The following is a 22602-nucleotide window of genomic DNA, read 5'->3' as shown; positions in this document are numbered from 1 at the left end:
CACTCGAAACTGCCAAACAAAGGTTCCAAGCCTTGGCCAGTCGCCAGTGAGTGTGAGAACTGCGCAGAACCCTCAAGCTCCCAGGCCTCTGGTAGAGGACCCGAGCTCAGAGGATGAAAGAGACCACCCACGGAGGGTGAGAGGGGAATTTTTTATATCAGCATTAAGCAGGAATAGATTGTAAATTGCTTACCAAAGGGATGTGTGCATGTTTAAGAGTCACTGTATGACGTTATTCATATGTTTTTTTCAGCTGGCTTTTAAATATCCAGATCCATTCGTTGACAAAAACAATGACACTATAATATAAATGATGCCCTCCATGAGGACATGCATTGCAAAATAGTGTTTCTGTGTGTCACATAAAGTGAAACCATGTCGAAAGCAAAAATAACCCTTGTCACATTAATAATGCAGTCATAGTGTCATGTATCTCTTTTGACAGAAGAGTCTCTAACTTATGTAGCTAAATGGTGCCGAGGTTAATATTGAATGGTATGCACATATTTTTTTAAGCAACATGACCTAAGTGTTTTATCACCTCCCCAATTCAATGCACTTAGTACAGACATTTCACATCTTACATCAGTTTGTACGATCATCCAGGCGTTGGTCAAACCCACGTTGCCTTCGGTGCCGAAAAGCTGCAGGCCCTTCTTCAAATCCCTCTGAGCATAGCGATCAATCTGGAGAAAACAGAGTGAGAGGGAAAGGGGCCTGCTTTAAAAAGAGATAACTGAACAAACATCGCTATTGGCTCTGGCAGAGTTTTCATTAGATATTTCCATTTTCTTTTTCTTACAGCAGCAAATGGTTTCGGCTCAAGAGGAGACAAATAAGCACACAGACTCTCAAGAAAATCTGCAGTGCCATCTGTTAGGAAGGAACCAACAGAAGCAAACTGTTGTTCACATATATATGTATATATACACTCCTTTGGAAGACCTGTTCACTTTGTCTGTATAGTGCTCTGGGATGAGCATTGTTGGAAATTGGTGCTATACAAATAAACTGCATTGAATTTATTTTAAATTCAGTTTTCAACAAACACCGTAGAAAACCTGGAGCCATCTGTTTATGTTGTCAATAGCTGCTTTTTCAAAATTTCAGGTAAACTGACAGTAAACAAGCACAGAAAAATAATAAAAGAAAAAAAAATTATTACAAGAAATCTGCCAATGAAGTCCAGCAATTTCTAGAATGACCAATTATTGAAATCTATGAAACAAATCTTTGTAAACTGGTGAATATTGATAGGGTGTGTTTGTGCACTGATATTTCACCTTTTCTTACGGGGACATTATATAAAAACAATTAAAGAATAATTTTATAAATGATGGTGGCCTTCACAAAGGAAGTTGTTCCATATTTGGTTTGGTTGCAGTCATAATTGTATTTTTGTTAAAGTAGACTGGCCTAAATGTGTTATATGATTTATGGAAATAAAACATATATATGAAATAATTAAAAATATACATATTGTATAGCAAAATGCAAGCAGTCTTTGACCTTTTCATCCTCTAAAATGTCAGACAGTTTTTTTTTTGGTGTGTTTTTTACTCCACTGCTTACATAAGGAGTTCCTCAAGGTTCTACACTGGAACCCGTCTTGTTTTAGTCTTGCAGGTTTTCTTTGCGGTTAATTTTAGCAGAAATAATGCCATCAAAAATAAAAAACTAAATGTTCTATCAACTCTTATTAGTTTTCTAAACACCGCAAAGTTACAACTTTTTAATCTGATATATATTTATGAGCTTCACTTTACAGGAGGACTTTTTTTTTGGTTTCTTTCTCTTGTTATATAATTTTGAGTTGTTCCTTTCAAAAATATTTTCTGTCCTAAACAGTGGTGAAGCTATTATTAGGATATAAAGAGCTTTTTATCAGCTCTAACACCATTTGTGCTACCATTCTTAGTCACTGCCATTTTATCCCAAACAATTTCATACCCATGTTATTATTACTATCACACCATATCAGATTATTTTAATTGTTTTTGGTTTTTGAGTACTTTTTGATGAACTATGGTATAAATACAGTAAAGATGCAAATACTTTTTTAGCTGTCCACTGCAAGAGCTATAGATATATTTCAAGCTTTCATGGCACAATAGTACATTTTGATCAATATGTGGCTCATTTTCTGGACTTTTCAAACTGAGTTCAGTAAAAAAGAGAGAAAACCAGCAATCTGCTCAGTTTCAGGCTGCACTTTTCATGTAGCATTAGAACAAATAAACCAAGGTCAGAAGTGAGGAGATCAAATTGGATTTTCATGGGATGTTGCAGAGCTGCCGTTCAATAAAGCAAATAGATGCAGGTCAATGTGGGTTTTGTTTAGACCTACACGCTCGGCCATGTGAAACTAAACAAACAAGATAAAAAACACTGAACCAAACCGGATTTTCCTGTAAGCTTTGAATTGTCAAAAACAAACTTTAAAAACTCATTGAAATACACCCATTTAAAGTAACATATTAATCAGCAAGCAGAAAAAACATACAACTTGCTAAGTCTAATTTAAATGCTGAATCTCATCTCTCAGAATTTTGTTGTTCGATAATATAAATAATTTCTTCCTCCTACCTCATATTGCAGTCTGATTCTTCCTGAATACATTTCAATCTGCTGAGACCTCATGATATTTCCGTTTAAATCAGTCAGTGAACAAATAAAAAGGCTTTTAGCTGCAGATTCTAAATGAAACAGAGCTGGAGTTTCTGTCCACAAAGCATTACTATTTACAAGTAGGTCACATTTATGACAGGATTCCCCGAATATAAAACTGTAAATGTGCCAAATAACACAGCGAGTCACCTCAGGCAACGGAAAAGCAGACAGAAAAGCAAGCAAACGAGGATGTAAATAATGAATACTTAAAATACTTGCATATTTGCTCTTGTGAGATCACAGTGTTTGGGGAGGATGTGTGTCTAACACTTTCTTTGGTTTGCTTTCGGAAGAGGTTTCTTTCCTGCACTCTGTGATGCCAGGAAATTTCATCATGTCAAACTAGTTTCCAAATGCATTTGAGAATGGCTTTATTCATTGCAGATTTATCAAAGATCAATACCATCCCTTCAGGCATGAGTTTGGAGAAACTGGTGGCTGGTGTCGGAAAACTGAGTCAACAGCCCTTGGGAAAGATGATCCTTGTGTTTCAGCTCAGTTTATTCGTTCTTTATTCTTTCTTTAGAGTCATTACTACATCTACACACATGCATTATGTACCTTTACAACAACTCTGATATCACTGAGGTCACCTGAGAGTTTACTGTAATCCTTTAAATAACACTAGAAAAGCTCTGTTCAATAAAATAGATGTAGAAATGTGGGAAAATGCAATCCAACGAGAGAGAGATGAACCGACAGGGTCAGTGTGGAACAGTCTTTAAAAATGCTAAGTCATTCTCAGTTGAATCAAGGAACTTTTCAACTTTATATTTTACTTTTAGTAAACATAAATTTAAACTTTTAACTTTTAGACATTCTTGGTTTGCATTGTTTCTCGGCTGCAATGGGAGCAACAGGAATTCATCGTGAACAGCTGCTTTTCTTTAAGCCTGGATAATGCTGGCAGAATATTCTCACAGAAACTTTGCAGACTGTATTTAACTTTACTTCCAACCTAACTGAAATGATAAATAAATTGAAACCTTCTTTGTTTCAAAGCTGACTAATTTATTTTATGTATTGTCTGACTGGAAAGGGGTAGATCAAAAACGCAGATATAATTTTCAACTGTCTTTTATTCTGTTAAAACAAATCCGTGACCCTCAAATTTACAAAAAAAAAACATCTTAAAAATGAATGAATGGTCTCCATGTATTCCAGATAAAATAAGTGTATGCATATGTTGCTCTTTAAATGTGAAATCACCACGTTCTGTGCGAGATTTAGATTTAATCTAATATGATTCATTTTGTATGGGCTTGGTTGTCTGCCTTTCTTCAGCACAGAATCATGGTGACACATCCAGCTGAGCAGCATTTCAGACCAGCTGGAAAAAGTGTCATTTATTCATTATATATTTATTTTTCAAATTTCTCCTCAGGGATTTTTGTGCATATTTTTGGTATAAGATAATAAGCAACTAATGGTAAATTATCACACCAGTTTTTGAAGGCGTACACATCATCAAAACAGAACAATTTGCTAGAGGAGCTCATCACAAACTTTCATGTTAAAACTGGCTAACATGAAAGCAACGACGTAAGATCAACACTTAAAACATAACAAGTAGCCGCTAGATGTGTCGCAGTGTTAATATCAGCCTGAAGACAAAACAGAAACCCCAGGTCCAGATCTAGTTCCAGCTGTGGTAATTTTTTAGGTCCGTTCTCTACACTGTGAAATAGCTAACAATACAAACATCTCTGAAATATGCATAGGTTCTGGATGTCATTGTTATGGTGAGCTGCAGCTAACCTTTTTCCGGACATCTTTAGCCAAGGGAAATGCTGGGCTGAATCCTTAACGGTCCCCAACTCTGTTTTAAAAGTCAGTTTTTTCTCATGAAAGTCAGTGTGTTTTTGAGGTGTAAACAAAGAAGAAAATGTAATTTTTGCAAAATCTATCAATGTTGTTGTGGACAAAATGCAAGTAATCATTATATTTCAAGACAAACAAATGCAACAAAAATAATTTTTTAGATTAATTTAAGGAACTTTTGGTCAATACATCTGGACATAAATCTTAGAGAAACAACAGACTTTAGGAGCTTTGTAATAGTTTGGAAAGCTAAATTAAAAATAAATAACATCTAACTGATTAAAATATATGTAAAATATGAAATTGTCACTGCTGATATATTCCAAGGTTCATGACAACACATTTGTTTAGTCATAACTATTTGGATGTTTTTAGTTGTGAGTTTTATATGATAATTTGACATTTTGTTTATTATACCAGTTGATTACTTTAGTTAGTGTGGAATTATGCTAAAAATAAATCAAATGTTGCACTTGGATCAAAACTAAACATTTGTTACAGAGGATGCATCAAAGAAACTGAGATGAAAGGGAACTTTGAATGGAACAACAAATGACGCACAATGTAATTTCTTGCAACAATAAAATAAAACAACTTGTCTATAAACCAGACCAGAATTGTACAAGCACCAGTATAAGTGGACCAGACACCCACATGCAAGCTATCTCCAAAGTGATGTAAGAATGAATGCAGCTCTTATGTCTAGTGGACTGGCTGAAGCCAGAACTCGTCTGAAGTTCTGCTATTTTAAAAACAGACAGAAAAAATACTTTTTTACTTAAATCTAAGTAGGTCGTTAGTTAAGAGTGACTCCTGCGAAACTGTTGCAAGTAGTCGGTGCACAAAAAATGGGTGTACTTGTGGCTTAGCATTGATGTTGTCCTCAGGACTTCAGTCGCCCTTTAGCTACACAAGGCTAGTGAAAGATGGGCCATCAATTATTTATAAGGTAGGGATACTAGGAGAGATAAGAGATGTACATTGGGGAGAAGAACAGAGGAGAGACAAGATGAGGAAGAGAGAGGGAGTGAAGGAAGGAAGATGGGGGGCAGCTGAAAAAATAAACAGCCAAATGAGGGATGAGCCAAGAAGGAATGAAGGGGAGTGTATCTAAAAACACTTTGAAGGGAAGATGATGCAGTAATACAACTGCTTTAGTCTAGATTGTAGAAGAAGTATTAGCAGCACAAAGACTGTACAATATGACTACAAGGAACACAAGGCAGTGTCTTCTGAGGAGAGGAAATAGCATAAAGAAAAATGCCTCAATTTAGTTGCTCCCTCCAAACAGTGGATATCCATTACCTGTGTCACAGATGTCGAGAACAGACAGCATAAGAATTGCAGAGAGGCAGATAAATGGAGCTAAAAAAAGAGAAAATTCTATGATAATGGTCCCTGTAGGGCTCGTATGGCTACATTATTTCAGTCTAAGAAGCCAAACTGCATAAAACATGACATATTTCATCTCCAGGAGTCATGGTACTTAAAGGAAAGAAAGAGACAGATTTTTATTTTTAGTGATTTATCGCTTCCTGCCTGTAATGTAGATTGTTTCCCTGTGAGTCAAACAGTTTAATGTAAAGTGGGGAAAATGCGTATTTCACGGTAATCCATGCATGTGAAGTAATTAAAAAGCACACAAGATTATAAATAAACTTGCACATAACGGAATATCACAGAGAATAAGTATGAAACACACACAGTACAGAAGCTGAATGGAAAAACTGAAATAGCTGAAATCTGTCGTTTTCAAAGCAATCCTGCTCCTTTCAGTGCTAATTAATATCTGCTGGTTTATAGTTTGAATTCATGGCCTGTAAAAAGGTTTCTCGTTACCAAGACGCCACAGAAGAAGCATTTCGGCAGAAAAGGGCCCTCTCAAGAGTTTCTAAATCTGATTGTAGCAAATCACTGATGGTATATTTCTAAACTGAGTGCTGCAGAGAGCAATGTTTAGACCACAGAAGTGGAACTCCAGTCCTTGAGGACAGGCGTCCTGCTACTTTTAGATGTGTCTCTGTGTCAAAACACCTGAATCCCATAATTAGGTCATTAACAGGACTCTAAAGCAGTGTTTTCCAACACTGGTCCTCAAGGCACACAGTTCTGCATGTCCCCCTGCTTCAGCACACCTGATTTCAATAGACGGCTGATTAACATGCTCTTGCTGAACTTCAATAATTTGAATCAAGTGTGTTAAAGCAGGGAAGCATCTAAAGCATGCAGGGCAGTACGCCTGGAAGAGCAGGGTAAAAAAAGAACCCCACTGCTCTATGTAACTTAAGTGAAGGGGATTCGATGTTTTGAAGTGTGTTGGATTTGGGACACCTAAAAAAGTTGAAGGACACCAGCCGTCGAGGACTGGAGACCATACTCGAGGAGAAAAAAGAACATTTAATCAACCAAGTGCTCCTTGCAAGATTCCAGACAGAGGGATAAACCAAATTAAGAGCAAGCCTTGTCTATGAACCTTTGGCCACTTGCAGAGAGCTTCAAAGAGATCTAGACTTAGGAGGTAAAGTTTTTCCATTTAAATAAAACAATGAATGGAACCAGAAAGAAATCTATCTGTACACTCTGTTGAGCAAGACTCCACTGCTTAAGAAAAGAATGGTGAAGCTCTTTTAAAGGTTACTGCTGATCATGTGGACAAGGAAATGAAATACTGGTAATAATAATAATAATAATAATATAATCTGGTCAGATGAAACTAAAATTTAACTCATTGAAAATAACTGCATGCACCATGTTTGAAAGAGGAATAGCACTGCAAGTCAACCCAAAAGGACCATACAGCAAAGTTGTTTTTCAGCACTTACTGGCAGAGAGGAAGCTGAAGGAAGGAAGACTTGAGAAGTTTACTGGGAACTTCTTTAAAACAATCTGAAGATGAAAACAGTGACGAGATTTCATCCAGACAACGATCCCAAACACAAAACCAAAGAATCTCTCAAAAGCAAAGCTGCAAGAATAGTCCAAAGACTTTAGTCAAAATACGAGTCTATTGAAAGTATCAAAGAACAGAATGTATAAGACACTCTAATCACAGAATAATAAGTGAAAACAGTTCATGGAGTTTATAGGAGTCATAATCACATCCGAACAATGCATGTGGCTTCTGTCTTCATGCAGGAGATACTCTGAAATTTTCATGATCCAACAATATAATAAAATGTACTACAGTAAGCCTGTTTAATACTGATTCCCTGTCTTATGTAAATTTATTGCAAATAACATATTCATGGGTTATTTCCCCTTTTGATATGTGTGGATTACTTACAATGTTCCTAACATCACAGGCTAATTTAATGTCAATAGCCTCACTTGAAATACATTTGCTGCAAGAACATTGTGTTCAACACTTATTTCCACCTGCTCAGAATCATACTAAGCGAAATATGTAAAACAAACAAAAAAAAGCAACAGAAATATGTACCCCTAGTCTGTCCACAGTGTTCTTGCCCATTGGCAAGACTTGATTTCCTGCAAATGGCACCGTTTTATCTTTCTGCTGAGCGAGCCAACATTAAACTCCCTAGACATCGAACCAATTTGAACCAAAGTCAATGTTTTTCAAGGGCGTTCTTTTGGACTTTGCACAGACTCTTTGCTTTCCTCAGGTTACAACAAAAGCCTAACCCTTAATCGAAGGTATGCAGGACCGGGGTTTTATCTTTTCGAAGAATGAACATTTCTCGTTCCTTTGCCTCAAGACAGATTGTTCAATATCTGTAAATTTAGACAACTCTTCTCCTAAATAATCCCCTCAAGAGCCTAGTCTTAAATTTGTACAGATAATAAATGAGGCAAGCAAGTGCCAAGGTTTTAGGGCCTCTTTCTCTGACTTTTAATTCTTTACTCTGGGGCAGCAATAACATACGTTAATTATTAAAGCTCTTGGTTCTCCCCTTTTAGAGACTAATCTCAGTCCTTAGCCAGGGTGAATCAATTGCAATTCAAACTCTTTCCTTCCACTCCTTCTAATCAGTGCCTGATTAACACTTGGCATACTTGGTAAACTTGAGTACACAATCAATGTCACTAACAGGAAGAAGCAGTAAGCCAGCAGAATCAAAGCTTTAAGGAATAATAGCTGTGAGGATTTATCCAGGAAAGTATCATGCATGTCAGACAGTTGCAAAAAGTCAAGACTCATAACCTAAGAAACTTTGGGATTCAGGATTTTACATGTTTAGTAAAGCCAAAAACTTGACAAAGATTACTATGTCTTAATGTTGACACTCCAGAAATCTGTGTGAAGAAGGAAAAGGTTTGAATGTGCAGCCGAATTTCTCTTAAAGTTTTTCGCCTGCAGCTATTGGCATCAACAGGTGGATCTCGCTGTCATCGTGTGGCTTTAGTCTGTCAGCTGTTCAACATCAAAGCAGATCTATTTCTATCCTTTGACGTTTCATCACCTTTTAGCTGCTGCTGTTTCAGTGTTTGATGCTAAGAATGAGTCATGATGAAAACAAAATAAGTTCAAACCCCAGGGGACAGTGTCTCGGAGTCTGCTTGGTTATTACTGAGATGGTGGTTTTATTTGGAAAATCCACAAATGACATGCATGAATGACAGGGGACAGCTTTCAGATTCAACAAATGTTGAAAGACAGAGATGACTCAAGACTGTGGTCCACAGATGGAGAGAAATATTATTTTTAGAGGTCCTGGGTTCAATCCTATTCATTTATGTTATGCAAGTTATCTGTCTTCTTCTTAAAATTGGTAAAATATCCTTTTAACATTAATATTCATCAATGTTGCCTTATGAAGTAAAGCAGAACTGCTGTTTGTGGTTTTTCTAATTGATGCAAAAAGTGAATCATACATACATAAACACACATGCACATATATGTATACACATGTATATGTATGCATATACAGAGACAAAGAGAGAGACGAATAGACAGAGAAAGAGAGGGAAAGAGAGAAAAGTTTGGATGCAAAAGGAAAATGTTCACTTTTCACCGCTCAGACAACCGAGAAAATTGCAAACTCAATTTTTTCAGCCCAAGGTTTTGATGTTATTCCCACCTCTTGACAAAGTGATGCAAACAAAGTGTTGAGAAGCTGTTTGTTGCCTAAATTTAGAGAGAAAGTGTAAAAAATGCCTCTTAAAGATTGGAATGAAAAACAATCTGTTGATATAAGTTAGTTTGTGTGCTATATTCCTGTCTCATCCTTTCACACAATAAATGTGCATAGAAACACGACCACAAGACTGCAGTTTATAGCTTTTTAAAACCTTTTCATTATCAGAAGTATGAAACAGTATGAAAAGTTATGGTATTTATGTTAACTGAACATAAGATATTGCTGTAGGTCTTATAAAACAAAATCCAATTTATGTTTCCACCTTACATTGCTCTAAATTGCTCTCTGTGCTGTCAATTGCTTGCTATGTTGTCCCAAAATGCCAACTAAAATCTAAAAGCATCTACAATAATCTAACAGCTGCTGTTAAAGTGGGAGAAAGAATTAGATTTGCTCACTTAAAAAGAAATAAACCATCTCTCATTGCTATGGTAGTTTAATTCTGATAAAGACTGATGGAATACTGGCTAAAACAATCCACAATATCACACATCAAACATAGACAACATTAGTTACAAACTGATTAGCATGAATGAAATAAGTATTTAACTTAGATAGAATTCTCCTTTCAAAGATTGGTTGGTTGCTCGTGTGGGAAAAAGATTGCATGATTAGTTTTATCTAAAAGCAGACAATCCCAGTCTCAACCCATTACACATACAAAGCACATCTGTGCACAGGATCGAGTTCTTCTATCCCAACCTCTCCAGCACAAGCATAAGAAAGACCACAGAGCTGTTAGACGATGTTGGGAACAAGATAATGGATCTGCACAAAGCTGAAATGGGCTACAAAACCATCGGCAAAAAGCTCGGTTAGAGAGCGATAAATGTTGGTGTGATTATTTGAAAAGGTTCAGAAATATTAAATTACTGGTCTGGAGCTTCATAGAGGATCTTGGTTAATGGAGTGAGGAAGGTCATGAGAAAAGTGAGGGATAAACACAGAAGGAGATTACTGACGATGGTAAAGCAGTTGGGATGATGGTCAACACCTTTTAGTAGAACAACATGGGTGGATTGAAATATTGCAGCAAGACGAACACAAAGTTCATCTTGCTGCTTTTGTTGAGTCTTTCAGCAGACATCTAAAGGTCACAGTGAAGACCAACTCATTGCCATCAACTCAACATGCTGTTTTTGAAGCCAAAGAAAACCTGAGTGTGAGCTACAAAACAAAACTCTCAACAGTCAGGTACAAAGGGTGAAAGCACTCAATGAAGAGATCAATGGAGTCGCCAAAGAAAAATCACTTTTTAATAAATAAAAAGATCAAGTATACATTGCTCAGATGCACCATTCAGTTGAATTTCTAATGACTTACATTATAAAGCAACAATTAACCGACATCTTAAAACACTTGACAAACAATATATAAACCCATCCAATTTACAAACAGAAGTATGCGTATGTGTCTAAACTCCTTATTCGTTGATGCAAAACTAACTTAATTCTCAAAAGAATCAAAGAAAACGCTGCCATATTTCCAGTTTGGACTTGTGATTCTGCCTGAACCTGTCTACTGTAATATCACACAGTTTTATTTATTATTTTTCTAAGAGCGTTTATGTTTTCCAATTTTGCTGAAAGCATCTCTCTGGTGTCTTCCTTCATTATCAACATCTTGACCTGATTGCAATTTAAATCACATGTAATTACCACCTTAGCAATTCTCTGATATTATCTACAGCAGTTAAAAACTGAAAATTCCCCTGTCACTTTTATCCCAAGTCTTCACAAACAAATGTCTTGTCTGTTTGCTGATCATCTCAATTTGTCACCGGTATTAACATCGCCCTGATGTGGGTATGTTTTAGTAATGGGATTAGCCAGGGGTGTTTACCTAATTGCGTTTCTGCAGTCTGCTTGAAATGAAAATTTCCCAGGCTTGAAATGTATTCTGACAGCAGAGCTGCATTTTGATATCTTGACAATCAGAAATGTTTCGATGGCTGATGCCAGAATGTAAATGATGCAGAGCAATCACACTTGCAGCCTTTCAGTGGGTCACACATGAGTGCTTGAAATTTTACTTGCATTTGAAACAAACAATTCACAGCATTTGCAATGCAATTTCCTTTTAAGGAAAATTGCACCATTTCTCATAAGTGTATAAAAAGTGGAAGCTAGATAAGAGGTGAAGACGCAAATGTGAAATCGTGACTGACAGAGGAAGTAGATCCTGTTTTTTATTTATTTATTTATTTCTTAGAAGAAATAAAGATGTTGATTGAAGTCACGAGAAAATTTGAATTTTAGACACAGGATGAATTGATGAAATTCATTTCAAACTTCAGATGGAGTTTGTTTTAGGGTTTTTTTAATAGTTACCTTTTAAAACATGGTTTAAGCACTGGATAACAGGAATGCCCAATTCTCAGATTGGGACCAAACCCTTCAAGTATTGGTTTGAAGGATTTAGCAATAATATTCAATTCTTGTAGGATTGGTTGTTACTGCAGTCACTTTTTGGATTATTATTATTGGGTTTATGCCAACATTTATGTTATACAAAACTATCTTATGAGTTGAAATGTTTGCAATTTTAGTACTATTTATTGAGCATCATCCCTTGCCAAATATGCTTACCACTTTGGTCAATTTATTTATCTGACCCTAATTATTTAAAACAAAATAAAGTTTTATATTACTTTATTTTGCTACACAGAAAAAGAAACATGGCCTCCAGGCCTCCTGTGTTTGTAACTTTATGATTAACTTTGAAGGCACCACGAACCCTCCGGTTCACGGATTGGGTCCGCAGGAGATCCAGCATGACCACAGCTCCTTCTTCACATGACAACTCCATAACCTTACCTTGACTCACCCCAAAGCACATAAGCAGATAGAAAATCAACCCTACAACAACCTGCGCGACAAGCCATTGAGCTGCAGAGGAAATACCTCATGCTGCACTGACCTAATGACAGCAGAGAGGGGTGAGAACACAAATACTCCTGGCAGGATGAGCAACACTGCAAAGGTTTGTGTTGTGGTCGTTTGTTAGCCTTTCTGCTTTTATGAGACAGCTGAGGCACAGGAGAGACAGAGTGGCGTCATAAAGCAGGACCACTCTTGGTTTTAAATGCTTGAAACTACATAAAACCTTTAATCTGATAGGTTGGATCAATGCACCCTCAGCTTTAGAAAGATTTCAATGCCTTTTCATTGTACAATGCGCACCACATGACCTGAACTGAACTGCTTATTTTAATAGCTAATGGTTGGGGGGTAAAAATCAACTCAAGTGCAGTTTAAGTGGGACAATTGATGTTCAGCAATGCAATTTTTATTTTATGAATCATTTGACTCTTTGAGGTGTTAATTGCGACACATCATTGACCAATATAAGGTTATTTTCCAAAGCCAGTTCTCCTAACTTTCCTCCATTTGATGGTCTCATTTATAAAACAAAACTTTAGTCAAAAATTTGAAACATTTTGATCAAACTATCCCTGAAAATTTCCTCTATAAATAATTACATTTTAAACCAAAGAAAAAAAAATCTAAAGATTGCTCAGAAAAAAAACATGGCTGGATTTAAATGTTTCATCTAACACTCGTGTCAATAATTTGAGCCTATGTTGTGTTACGTAGTTTTCTATTTTTACAGTCTAATGTAAATTGTTCATAGCCCACACAATCTTTCACCTGTATTGATCTTTCCAGTATGAATACTTTCTATTGGTTGACTTTATTTCATTGTTGAATTTTTAATATTCCTACATGTCTTTAATGAGTTATCACTCCATAAGAAGTATTGCTACAATTAACACTTGCCCAGTGGTGACAATTTTTACAGTGAATGTTTCTTTGCCCAACAAACAAAAGCATAACATGTAGACTATTAGAAGAATATTAACACAGTATATCTTCTAATAAACACTTTGTCAATATATCTTATGAAAAACATAGTCATTATCTAGTTTGTTCATTGACAGGTATAATTCTTTTTGGTAGTTCAGAGTGAATATGCATGGAAGCTAAGAGTTTGATTATATGTCTCCTACAAAAACATAATGTGAAAGACTACAAGATGTTATTAATCTTGGCATTCTGTAATTCTTTCTGATTTCATTCTGCACAACACACGCCTGTGTGGTAAGGCAGATGTTTTCATTAACTCACTCTGTAATTATTTCTCTCCTTAGAACTAAGTCGGTATTAACAGGCTGACGCAACCTGACATTTTGTTTTCCCCACTGTTAATATTTCTAATACCTTCCTAGAAAACAATTCCTTCACTTACTTTATTATGCTTTTTATGCTGTTTATTTATTTACACAGATAAAATGCACATTTCATTAACCTTCTACAAAGAGCAATGCATGGCATGAGGTTATAGCAACAAATGCTAATTTCCACTTGGAGTTGTTGGACAGATTTACGTAATCAGTGTGATGTAACAGATTATAAATTAGTAAAAAACCAGTTTAGTAATTAATTACATACATGTCTGGCAAGTTATTATTCAGATATCACTAAAACAAAGCAAACCAAATTACAAACCTTCATCGATAATGAGTACAAAGCAACTTGTTTAAGAGATTTTTTAAAAACCATCTTAGTCTTTTCTAAGTCATTAACTCCTCAAAGCTTAGTTTTATGGTGGAAGGAACAATATCATTGTTGGGAAAAGCCAGAGGAAGTGCTATTTGCCATTTGCCACAGCGGAAACAAAAACTGACATTTTTGACTGTCATGAAGAACTTTTTATCCCTACACATCAATCTGAAGACATCATCTCTGAGGTAGTGGTGCCTCAGAGATGATGCACCATGCTCATAGGAAGATAGGTGGCGCTAATTCCAGGAGAAAAACTATTCAAGGCTGAAAAAGACTTAAAACTGTGGCAAGACAGGTGAGCGAATGTAGTCTATGTACAAACCTGGTGGTTTCCATTGAGATGGTTTTAAATAAAAAAGTAAAATATTTATTGTCAATGTTTTTATTTTTTTTATTTTGACAATTATTTTATTTACAGACCTAATATGTCTTTACATTAGGGAAAAATGTAAATTTGGTCTTTTTATTCTGTTGGGCATATTTTGTGTAGATATGGAAAGATGCTTATTTTTAAACTGCTAAAAACTTGTTGGGTCATCATCCTTTTGACATGAAAGGAAAACACCACAAGGCCATAAACCAACCCAGAGATGCCATTAAACATTAGAGCATTTATTTTCAACAACCCCGACACTGCATTGCTCATTTTTATTCTATGTGGCACTTCAATCCACACTGGTTCCACTGAATTTAACCTTACAAGACCTTTTCATCATCCTTAGGAAACAACAAAGTGCAACAAACAGCAACAGTTTCAGGCTTCTGGAAGATCTGTGAGCTGCTTGATGTAGCTTCCAGCTGCGACACTCAGCTCTTTATCAGGTCTAAAGCAGGTGTAATAAACCAGACCACTGAGCATGACCATCCCTGAAGCATGGGATAGTGTTCATCAACATGCACCTACTGTTGCACTGTGTTTAGGTTACAACATCTAGAAAAAGAAAGCACTTGCATTTACTTTTACTCTGCAGGCCCGCTTCCAGGATGTAACGGTGGTGTTAGAGGGGGGTAAAGAGGAAAGGGTCCAGATAATCTCAGATAAAGAAAGGCTCTGAAAACCAAGTGGTAGATAAAAATCAAAGCAATCCTGGTGGGAACTGAAATAGTATTTTGCTTCTTGTAATCTGATATAGCAGGATTGGAATTCAGCTCAATAAAATGTTTTTATAGTATCGGATAATAAGCTGATGCCTCCGGGTATTTCTTTTTGTAGATATTGTAAATTTTAACCTTTTGTCCCCTACTCAACAAATAAAGTGCAGGACATTAGAAAATGAGGATAGAAATAGAGGTTTTGAGTGTTTAATATCAAAATATTCCGTCAGGAGAGGTGCTAAGATGGCACTATAGAGCAATTAAAACACAATAGAACGAGCGCTTCCCACTTGTGCCAGGAACTGGTACATTAAAGTGGGGGTTGCATCCCTCCCTGTGGTAGGTGAAGGGCAAAACAGCTTCACAGAAACATCTACAACAAAAAAATATAGTATTTTACAGTTAAGAGATGGTACTAAAGGTGTTTTTTCTATCACACTTGTAGAGGAGAAATGAAATAAAAATAGCACTTCTGAAACTAAAGCACCACTTGTTATAGGTAGCATTGGTACTAGAGCACAGATCACCGATAGAAGTTGTTTGACAAGGACCTAATAATGGCTACCATGAGTAAAAAGTGCAGAATTGCTGAATTCAATCATGTGTTTATAGAATTTTGCTGTTTGGCTATCTTTAAGGCAGAAAGGTATTATAACAAGCTTGTTTTGTTAAGTTTTGTAGTGATGCCGCTGAGGTACTGATGCTGCCAATGTTTGTTCCAGCATTGACAATAATTAGCCACCAAAATAAACTTTCCTCCAGCTTGGAATCAAATGTTTTTGCTGCCAGCCAAGACCGTGAAAAGCTAGAGAAACAATGCTCTGTTGGTGAATCAACATGGTGGAGTAAAGAAAAGAGCTGAGTCCAACCTTCAACTTTCCTCTGTATAGTGTGTTTGACTATATATGTATATTTAAAGGCAAGCTATTTTCAGTGGAAACTTGTAAATATAAAAATGCATTCGATTAACTTGTATAATATAAGGAAATAAGCATTATTGGCTTGCTTACTCCTGTGGGATTAGCCATTTCCTCGTTTGGAGGAAGAATGGAGAACATTAGCAATTGAAATTTTTAAGCTTCACCTTAAAATATCAACTCACATGACTCCAGAAACTTGGGATTATTATTTGTTAAGCCAGATATTCAAAAGGACAATGATGAATACATAAGGTAAGCCCACCTGCAGTTATTAAACTTTTAAGTGGCATTTCTTTGCATCTCATTAGTTCAGTCCATAATTCTGGACAACATGATTTTAAGAGTTTAATTTGATAAAATACAGAAAAATATATTGTTAAATACAAGTTAATTTTTTGTATTTATTGCAAGAGTTAGCTTTTTTGAAGTCTACAAGCTTGCAACTGGTTTGGGGTTTAGGCTCAGGTGGACGAACTCCCAGACCCAACTTCTGACTTAAGAGGTACAGAGCAGGGCGCTTCACGGTTACAAGAAGGTTGTGAGTTTTATTTCAGGATTAGTTGTTTCGGACAGTTTGGTTCCTTGCACTGTCTAAAACCCTAACTGTTAGGTTTACTGGTCACTCTAATCAGATCCAGTCCTCTGCTGGACAAATAATCACTGAAACGAGGAACTGGAGCTCATCACCCCAGTTCTAAAGTATTTACAATGACTCCCTGTACCTCAAAGAATAGACTTTAAAATACTTTTGCTGGTTTATAAATCACTGAATGGCAACCAAAGTACATTAAAGACTGCACTATCAGTCTTTAAGGCTACTCAGGTATTCTGAATTAAGTCCACTCCTCTGATTCCGATACACGGAGAAACACAGAGAAGCAGCATTAAGTTTTCATGCTCCACTAATCTGGAACAACGCTCCAAAAAACTGCAAAAATGCTGAAACTTTGAGTTCTTTTAAATGAATAAAAGCCATTTGTTTAGAGTTGCGTTTGAATGTTCTGTGTTCAAAGGTTGGAATTGCCCTGATCAGACTGATGTGAAAAAGTTATATGGGTTAATAACATCATAACTGAGTCACCTTTGCCTGCTTTGCCGCACATTGCTCTTCAAACTCTAACCAAGCTGATTCCCCTTAATCTTTAAAAAAAAGTTGGTTATCTCCCTTAAACAAATGTGTAGCTATAGGAACAGTTTTACCATCCAATGCAACATCCACATATGTTCAAACAATTACCCACAAACATTATTTTTTCTTGGGTTTGTCCTTCTGTTCTGAAATGCTATGAGGCAGTCTAAGATTTGATAAGGTTAAAAATGAGCTACTTAATGTATAACATATGTATGCACAATAACTGGATAAAGTTACGTTGGTCCTACCAGACTTGAAACTGCTCTTTACAGAATATGTTCTGTTTCCAGTTCTTCCAGCAGTTTCCAAAGTAGAAAAGAAATCTCAGGGGGAGTGTTCAGTTCCTGCTGTTTAAAAAAGCACATCAGACAGTCCCTGTAATGGCCACCCATTCTTTACAGTGATGGATTTCCCACAGTGCAACAGCTCAGCATACCTTCCGCAACTTTTTACTGTGTTCTGTCGCTAATCGCCCCCTGGGTTGAAAAACAATTTATTCAGGCTCTGAAAAATGAACATTAAGGAACACATATACTAAGAGAAAGTTTTGCTGCAACAAAGGTGGACATTTGTTAAAGGCTGAACCGAGCTGAGTGGATGAATTGGAAAAAATAACAACACAAGAAAAAAGTGAGTTACATCATCAAAGACAAACAGCTTTGGAAATAACACAAATTAGGCAATTTATATAATAACGTAAGAATTGTAAAAGCTAAGAGATAAAAGCAGGAACAAAGTGAATATCTAAGGAGCAAAACAAAGAAAGACTTGAAAAATAACAAAGCGGGCTGTTATTTATCAAAATACACAAATAAATTACAGCAACGTTGGAACTGGCCTCAGTCTTAAAAATAAATCTTGTAAAAGAGGTAGATATAAAATATTTGTCTTAATACCATCCTGCCTGACTACTTGAATTACTCTAATAGTAAATTATTCAACAGTGATTTAATTTAAACTTTAGAACTCGTTTTGACCTCAGTCAAAATGGATGATCATGAATTTTTTGGATACAATACACTGAAGATGAACTATTACTTAAATCATTTAACGAGGCTTTGAAAAAAAACACACACTCACAAACACACACACACACACACTCACAAAATGAAGTAAATGCTTTGCTAAAGTTTAGCCAAAGGCAAAGGAAGGATGTATACGAGGGCCCAGGGATTCCATTAATATTCTATATTTATAATTTAATTGTTATTAATCATGTTGAATTATATATCACAAAAATGAAATTGTTTGTAAATATCATCAAAGTTATTAGGAAAAATAAAAGAGCACTTCTGGAAACCTGACATTCATAATCAGGAAGATGCATTCATTATCTACTGCATTATAATACATAACAAGTCTAGCTATTGAATGCATGCAACAATTTATAATGTTGATTTAGTTTCTTTTAAGTTTCAAATAGATATCCTAAATTATAACTCTGATACTGTAAGTAAGCGTGTCGTCGTAAGAAAGAACTTAAATTGATTTCTTAAATAATAGCTACAGAGAAAGGACCACCAGTCATGAAAGCTGATGAAATTACAACAAAGACAATTGGAAACTGCAAACATCAACTGCCATGGATCAAGGGGAGAAAAATAATGAGCATATTACAACAGTGAATCACTTAGCAATTAAAACGTGTCTCAAAAGCAACAAAGCACGAGTATGTCTTTGGTTATTAATGGTTTAAAATGTTTGACAAAAAGAGTAAGGCATTGAGTTCCACATCTAGGTTGTCATGGGCCCAAAAATGTTTAAATCTCCCTCAGAATTAAAGACTTAAATAACTTTTATCAAATTTTCAGACTTCAGTGAACCTAGCAATAACTGATTGCCAGACATCATTAGAGATGCTCTGTTAATGCTAATCTTAGAGCTCTTGTGTACTTTAATCACCGTATTTCACTAGGGAGACTTGAATGATCTATAATCATTGTGCAGAAGATAAACAGAGGTTTTAGATTGCCGTCTTGTGAATTTGTGATGTTATTATAAAATAGCAAATAACAGAAAGAGTGATCCGAGGTTTTGAAAAACTGACTATAATTACAAAGCACACAAATAAAAATCCAAGTTTTACTGTAAAATACCTTCATTTAACTTTCTTATCATTGTCAAAGCTTCACTCCTCTGCCCGTCAGATACACAACCACTGTCCTCATGGGACAATGATTAAAAGAAAAACTTACATTTATCATAACAGCGAGACTTTGCAAATTAGCATTTGAAAAAGCCACATTCAAAATCAAACTTTTGACTCAGCAATGGTTTGGAGAACAAATTTGCACATAAAAGCGCCGCAGCTTTCATAATTGAGAAAAGATTGACTGGTCATCTTTTACACTTTCAACTATAATCGGTTTGCATTGGGGGAAATGGATCATGCTAAACGTTGCAAAATTATGAAGGCAGTGATCCTGATGTTTTGACCCAAACATTAAACATGAAAGGAGGATGATCCTGCATCTCAAAATCCAGAACGAACCACTGCTACAGGTGCAAGCTGGAGGTTTTGCATGTGGGCTTCAACCTAAAAACTGTTGAAAATCTGTGGATGGACATCAAAAGACCAGCACACGCAGAGCAGCCAAAGAGACTAACAGAGAGGCTTTTTCAAAGAGGGTCTGTGAAAATCTTCCAAGCTAGAAATGGAGAAAAATCAGCTTGCAACAAAAAGCTTTGACAAGTTGTGATATGGACCAAACGAGAACAGGGCATACTTTTACTTGGCAACGATGTTTGCTATTTTAAAACTAAAAGACGAAAATAAAAAAAATAACCTTGGTTGAAACTTAAAAGGAATGCATCATCCTGAGCTTTAGACATCGGGAAATCAAATCTGAGTTCTCCTCAGCCATAATAAGCCCAGTTGTCTGTTTTTCTGTTAGAGCATTGTGGGGGACCTTTTAAAGACAGCCTCTCATGTTGTGATGAGATCTCACATTAGCTGTAATGGTTAGGCATTTTGGCAGTTAGGCATGATGCAATGAAGGGAAGGAAAGTTTTTACAAACTGAAATAATATACACGCAAAAATTTGAGAAGTGAGGCATGCATTTTTATTCAACCTCTTTTACTTTAATACTTTAAAATAAAATGCAGTGCAACCAATTGCCTTAGGATGGGGATATTACGTAAAATCAACTTATTTTTAGCATAATATTTTATTGTAATGTTATTCCCTCGTCAAAAATATTCCTGAAATGTAAGGAGGCCAAACTGTTTATGTTTGGTGTTTACTTGAAATCATATTGAAAGGCATATAATGTTTCTCTCTTCCATTTCATAGTTATGTCATATTTTACCTGCAACTGTCACAAGAAAGCCCAAAAAAATGTAATGAGGTTTGTAATTGCAACTTAATACAATGTGATCAAGTTGAAGGGGAATGGAAATCTTTACTCAGCACTGCAAACCATAAAGAAGGTTTTTAAAATTTGCTTAACATAAAACATGCAATACCTGGTACTACAAAAAGTAATGAAGTGTATAGAGGGATCAATTAGCAACTTTTACAAAAGCACTCTCCCCCTCGCAGAGGCTGAGTGTTATTTAATTTATATGTTGTAAAAATATTCAGAGTTTTAATGCAAATTTGCAAAAACCTACATTTTCTTAGAAGTGATAGTACATATAATTATCAGTCCTACATGAAAGATTGTTGTGTGGGGTTATATTTTTAAATCAATCTTGATTAATAAATTATTTCACACCTCAGTTGTGCAGCACTCCCTTCTAAAACCTTCTAATCCAATTAATGCTGTGACATACCCCGACCTTGTTTTATTCTCTTACATTGAGAAGCAGAAAGGAAGACTGTCTATTTCATTTAAAAGTCACACAATCTTGGTTTCTGTCTTGAAACCAGTCCATAAAGCAAAGCATTCAAAGGAATGAAATGCAATGCTTACTCATCCAGTTCATTTTAACTTCCCCTTTCTTGTCTATTTACAAGACAAAAAGCAGCTGAAGAAAAAAAAATCAACTGAGATTCCTAAAATTTATTCACAAGGAAAAGAAAATTATTTACTCAAGAATGTGACCCAGTGACACAAGAATCCCTTAGCTCTCACGACATTACAGAAAAATATTGCCAAGTACTTTCTCTAAGCTTTTCAGGAAGCTGACAAGCTCAGCTCTGCTCCCAGAGTCTTCAAAACCTCCTCACTGTGGAGACCGATGATTTTACATGCCACATTCAATCTGAGAAGTGAGCAATCTATGTGACCTGTGAAGGGCAGAAACCAGACAGGCCTCTTCCACAGCAATATTCCTTCTCATGTCGAGGCAGAGAAAATAATCACATGTAGCGTCAGAGTAATCGGTGTGTCTTACCTCATCTTGGTATATGAAGAAAAGCATGATGGAGAGAATTTCCAGGAAAAAGATAAGCAGGAGAAGGATGAAGAACTGTGAAGAAATGAGAGAAGGACTTCATGAGACAAATACTTTAGCAGTATGTGAAAAACATCTTTTGAGGATAACAAACGTGGCAGAATACATAAATAAGGCTATAAGAATTAGTGTTTAACTAAAACTTTTAACAAAGACTGTGCCAAAGCAGAAAAGTTAGGGCCATCAGAGCAAACAGAATAGCTAGGTGATTTACAGTTGTCCTCCAGACACTTTTGAATTTGTAAAAGGAGCCACGTTTTATTCTCCACCAGTCCTCACCAACCCTGCCTCACTCTAGTGGCGAGGTTGAGCTGTTTGATGGGTCATACATCTTCCTGCAGGCTCATTTGAGTGTTTAAAACAGTTACGAGCTCATCCATCAACTCCTGTGCTATAGCACAGCTCTGATTCGCACACATACAAGAAGACTCACTAGGCACAGAGGAGGGAAATATTTCCAGAGACAACAGTACGGTTTTTCCAAGGGGTCACTAAATGAACTCAGCATAAGGATAGTGCTACCAAAGTCTCTACAAAAAGAACTACGGATCAGTTTTGAGCTCAAAGAGCCCAGGCTGCAGGTTGGTTTACACCAGGGGTCCCCAAACTTTTTCCTGTGAGGGCCACATAACTTTTCCCTTCTCTGGTGGGGGCCAGAGTCAGTTTGTAACAGAAAAAATGTGACCATTACAGGAGTGCCAAAATGTAAAAATGTATTGTTTTCCAGAAAGCACAATCAAATAACTCTCTCTGGGTTTTTCACAGAACAACAGTCAGGAAATAAATAATAACACTGTTAATGAAATAATAACCAAATAACCTTCTTTGGGTTCTTCACAGAAAAAATCCAGGAAGGATTATAGTCCGTATTTTCTGAACTATGAGCCGCACCGGACTATA

The 22602-nt window shown here is 36.1% G+C and overlaps 1 protein-coding gene across 3 annotated transcripts in view; it reads right to left on the bottom strand.

The window, feature by feature from the left end:
* Positions 1-22602, bottom strand: part of tspan4a (tetraspanin 4a) — a 183987-nt gene that overhangs the window by 27037 nt on the left and 134348 nt on the right. For all 3 annotated transcript variants that reach the window (XM_007568977.2, XM_007568976.2, XM_007568978.2), the window contains 2 exons: positions 21643-21717; positions 585-686 (listed from right to left, as the gene is read on the bottom strand). In XM_007568977.2, the coding sequence (XP_007569039.1) occupies positions 585-686; positions 21643-21717 (177 nt within the window). The remainder of the gene's footprint in view (positions 1-584; positions 687-21642; positions 21718-22602) is intronic.

This window comes from Poecilia formosa, unplaced genomic scaffold (assembly GCF_000485575.1).
Source record: "Poecilia formosa unplaced genomic scaffold, Poecilia_formosa-5.1.2 Scaffold234, whole genome shotgun sequence".
Taxonomy (NCBI): Eukaryota; Metazoa; Chordata; class Actinopteri; order Cyprinodontiformes; family Poeciliidae; genus Poecilia; species Poecilia formosa.
The sequence above is the reverse complement of the archived record's forward strand: the minus strand, read 5'-3'. Positions and strand labels throughout refer to the sequence as shown.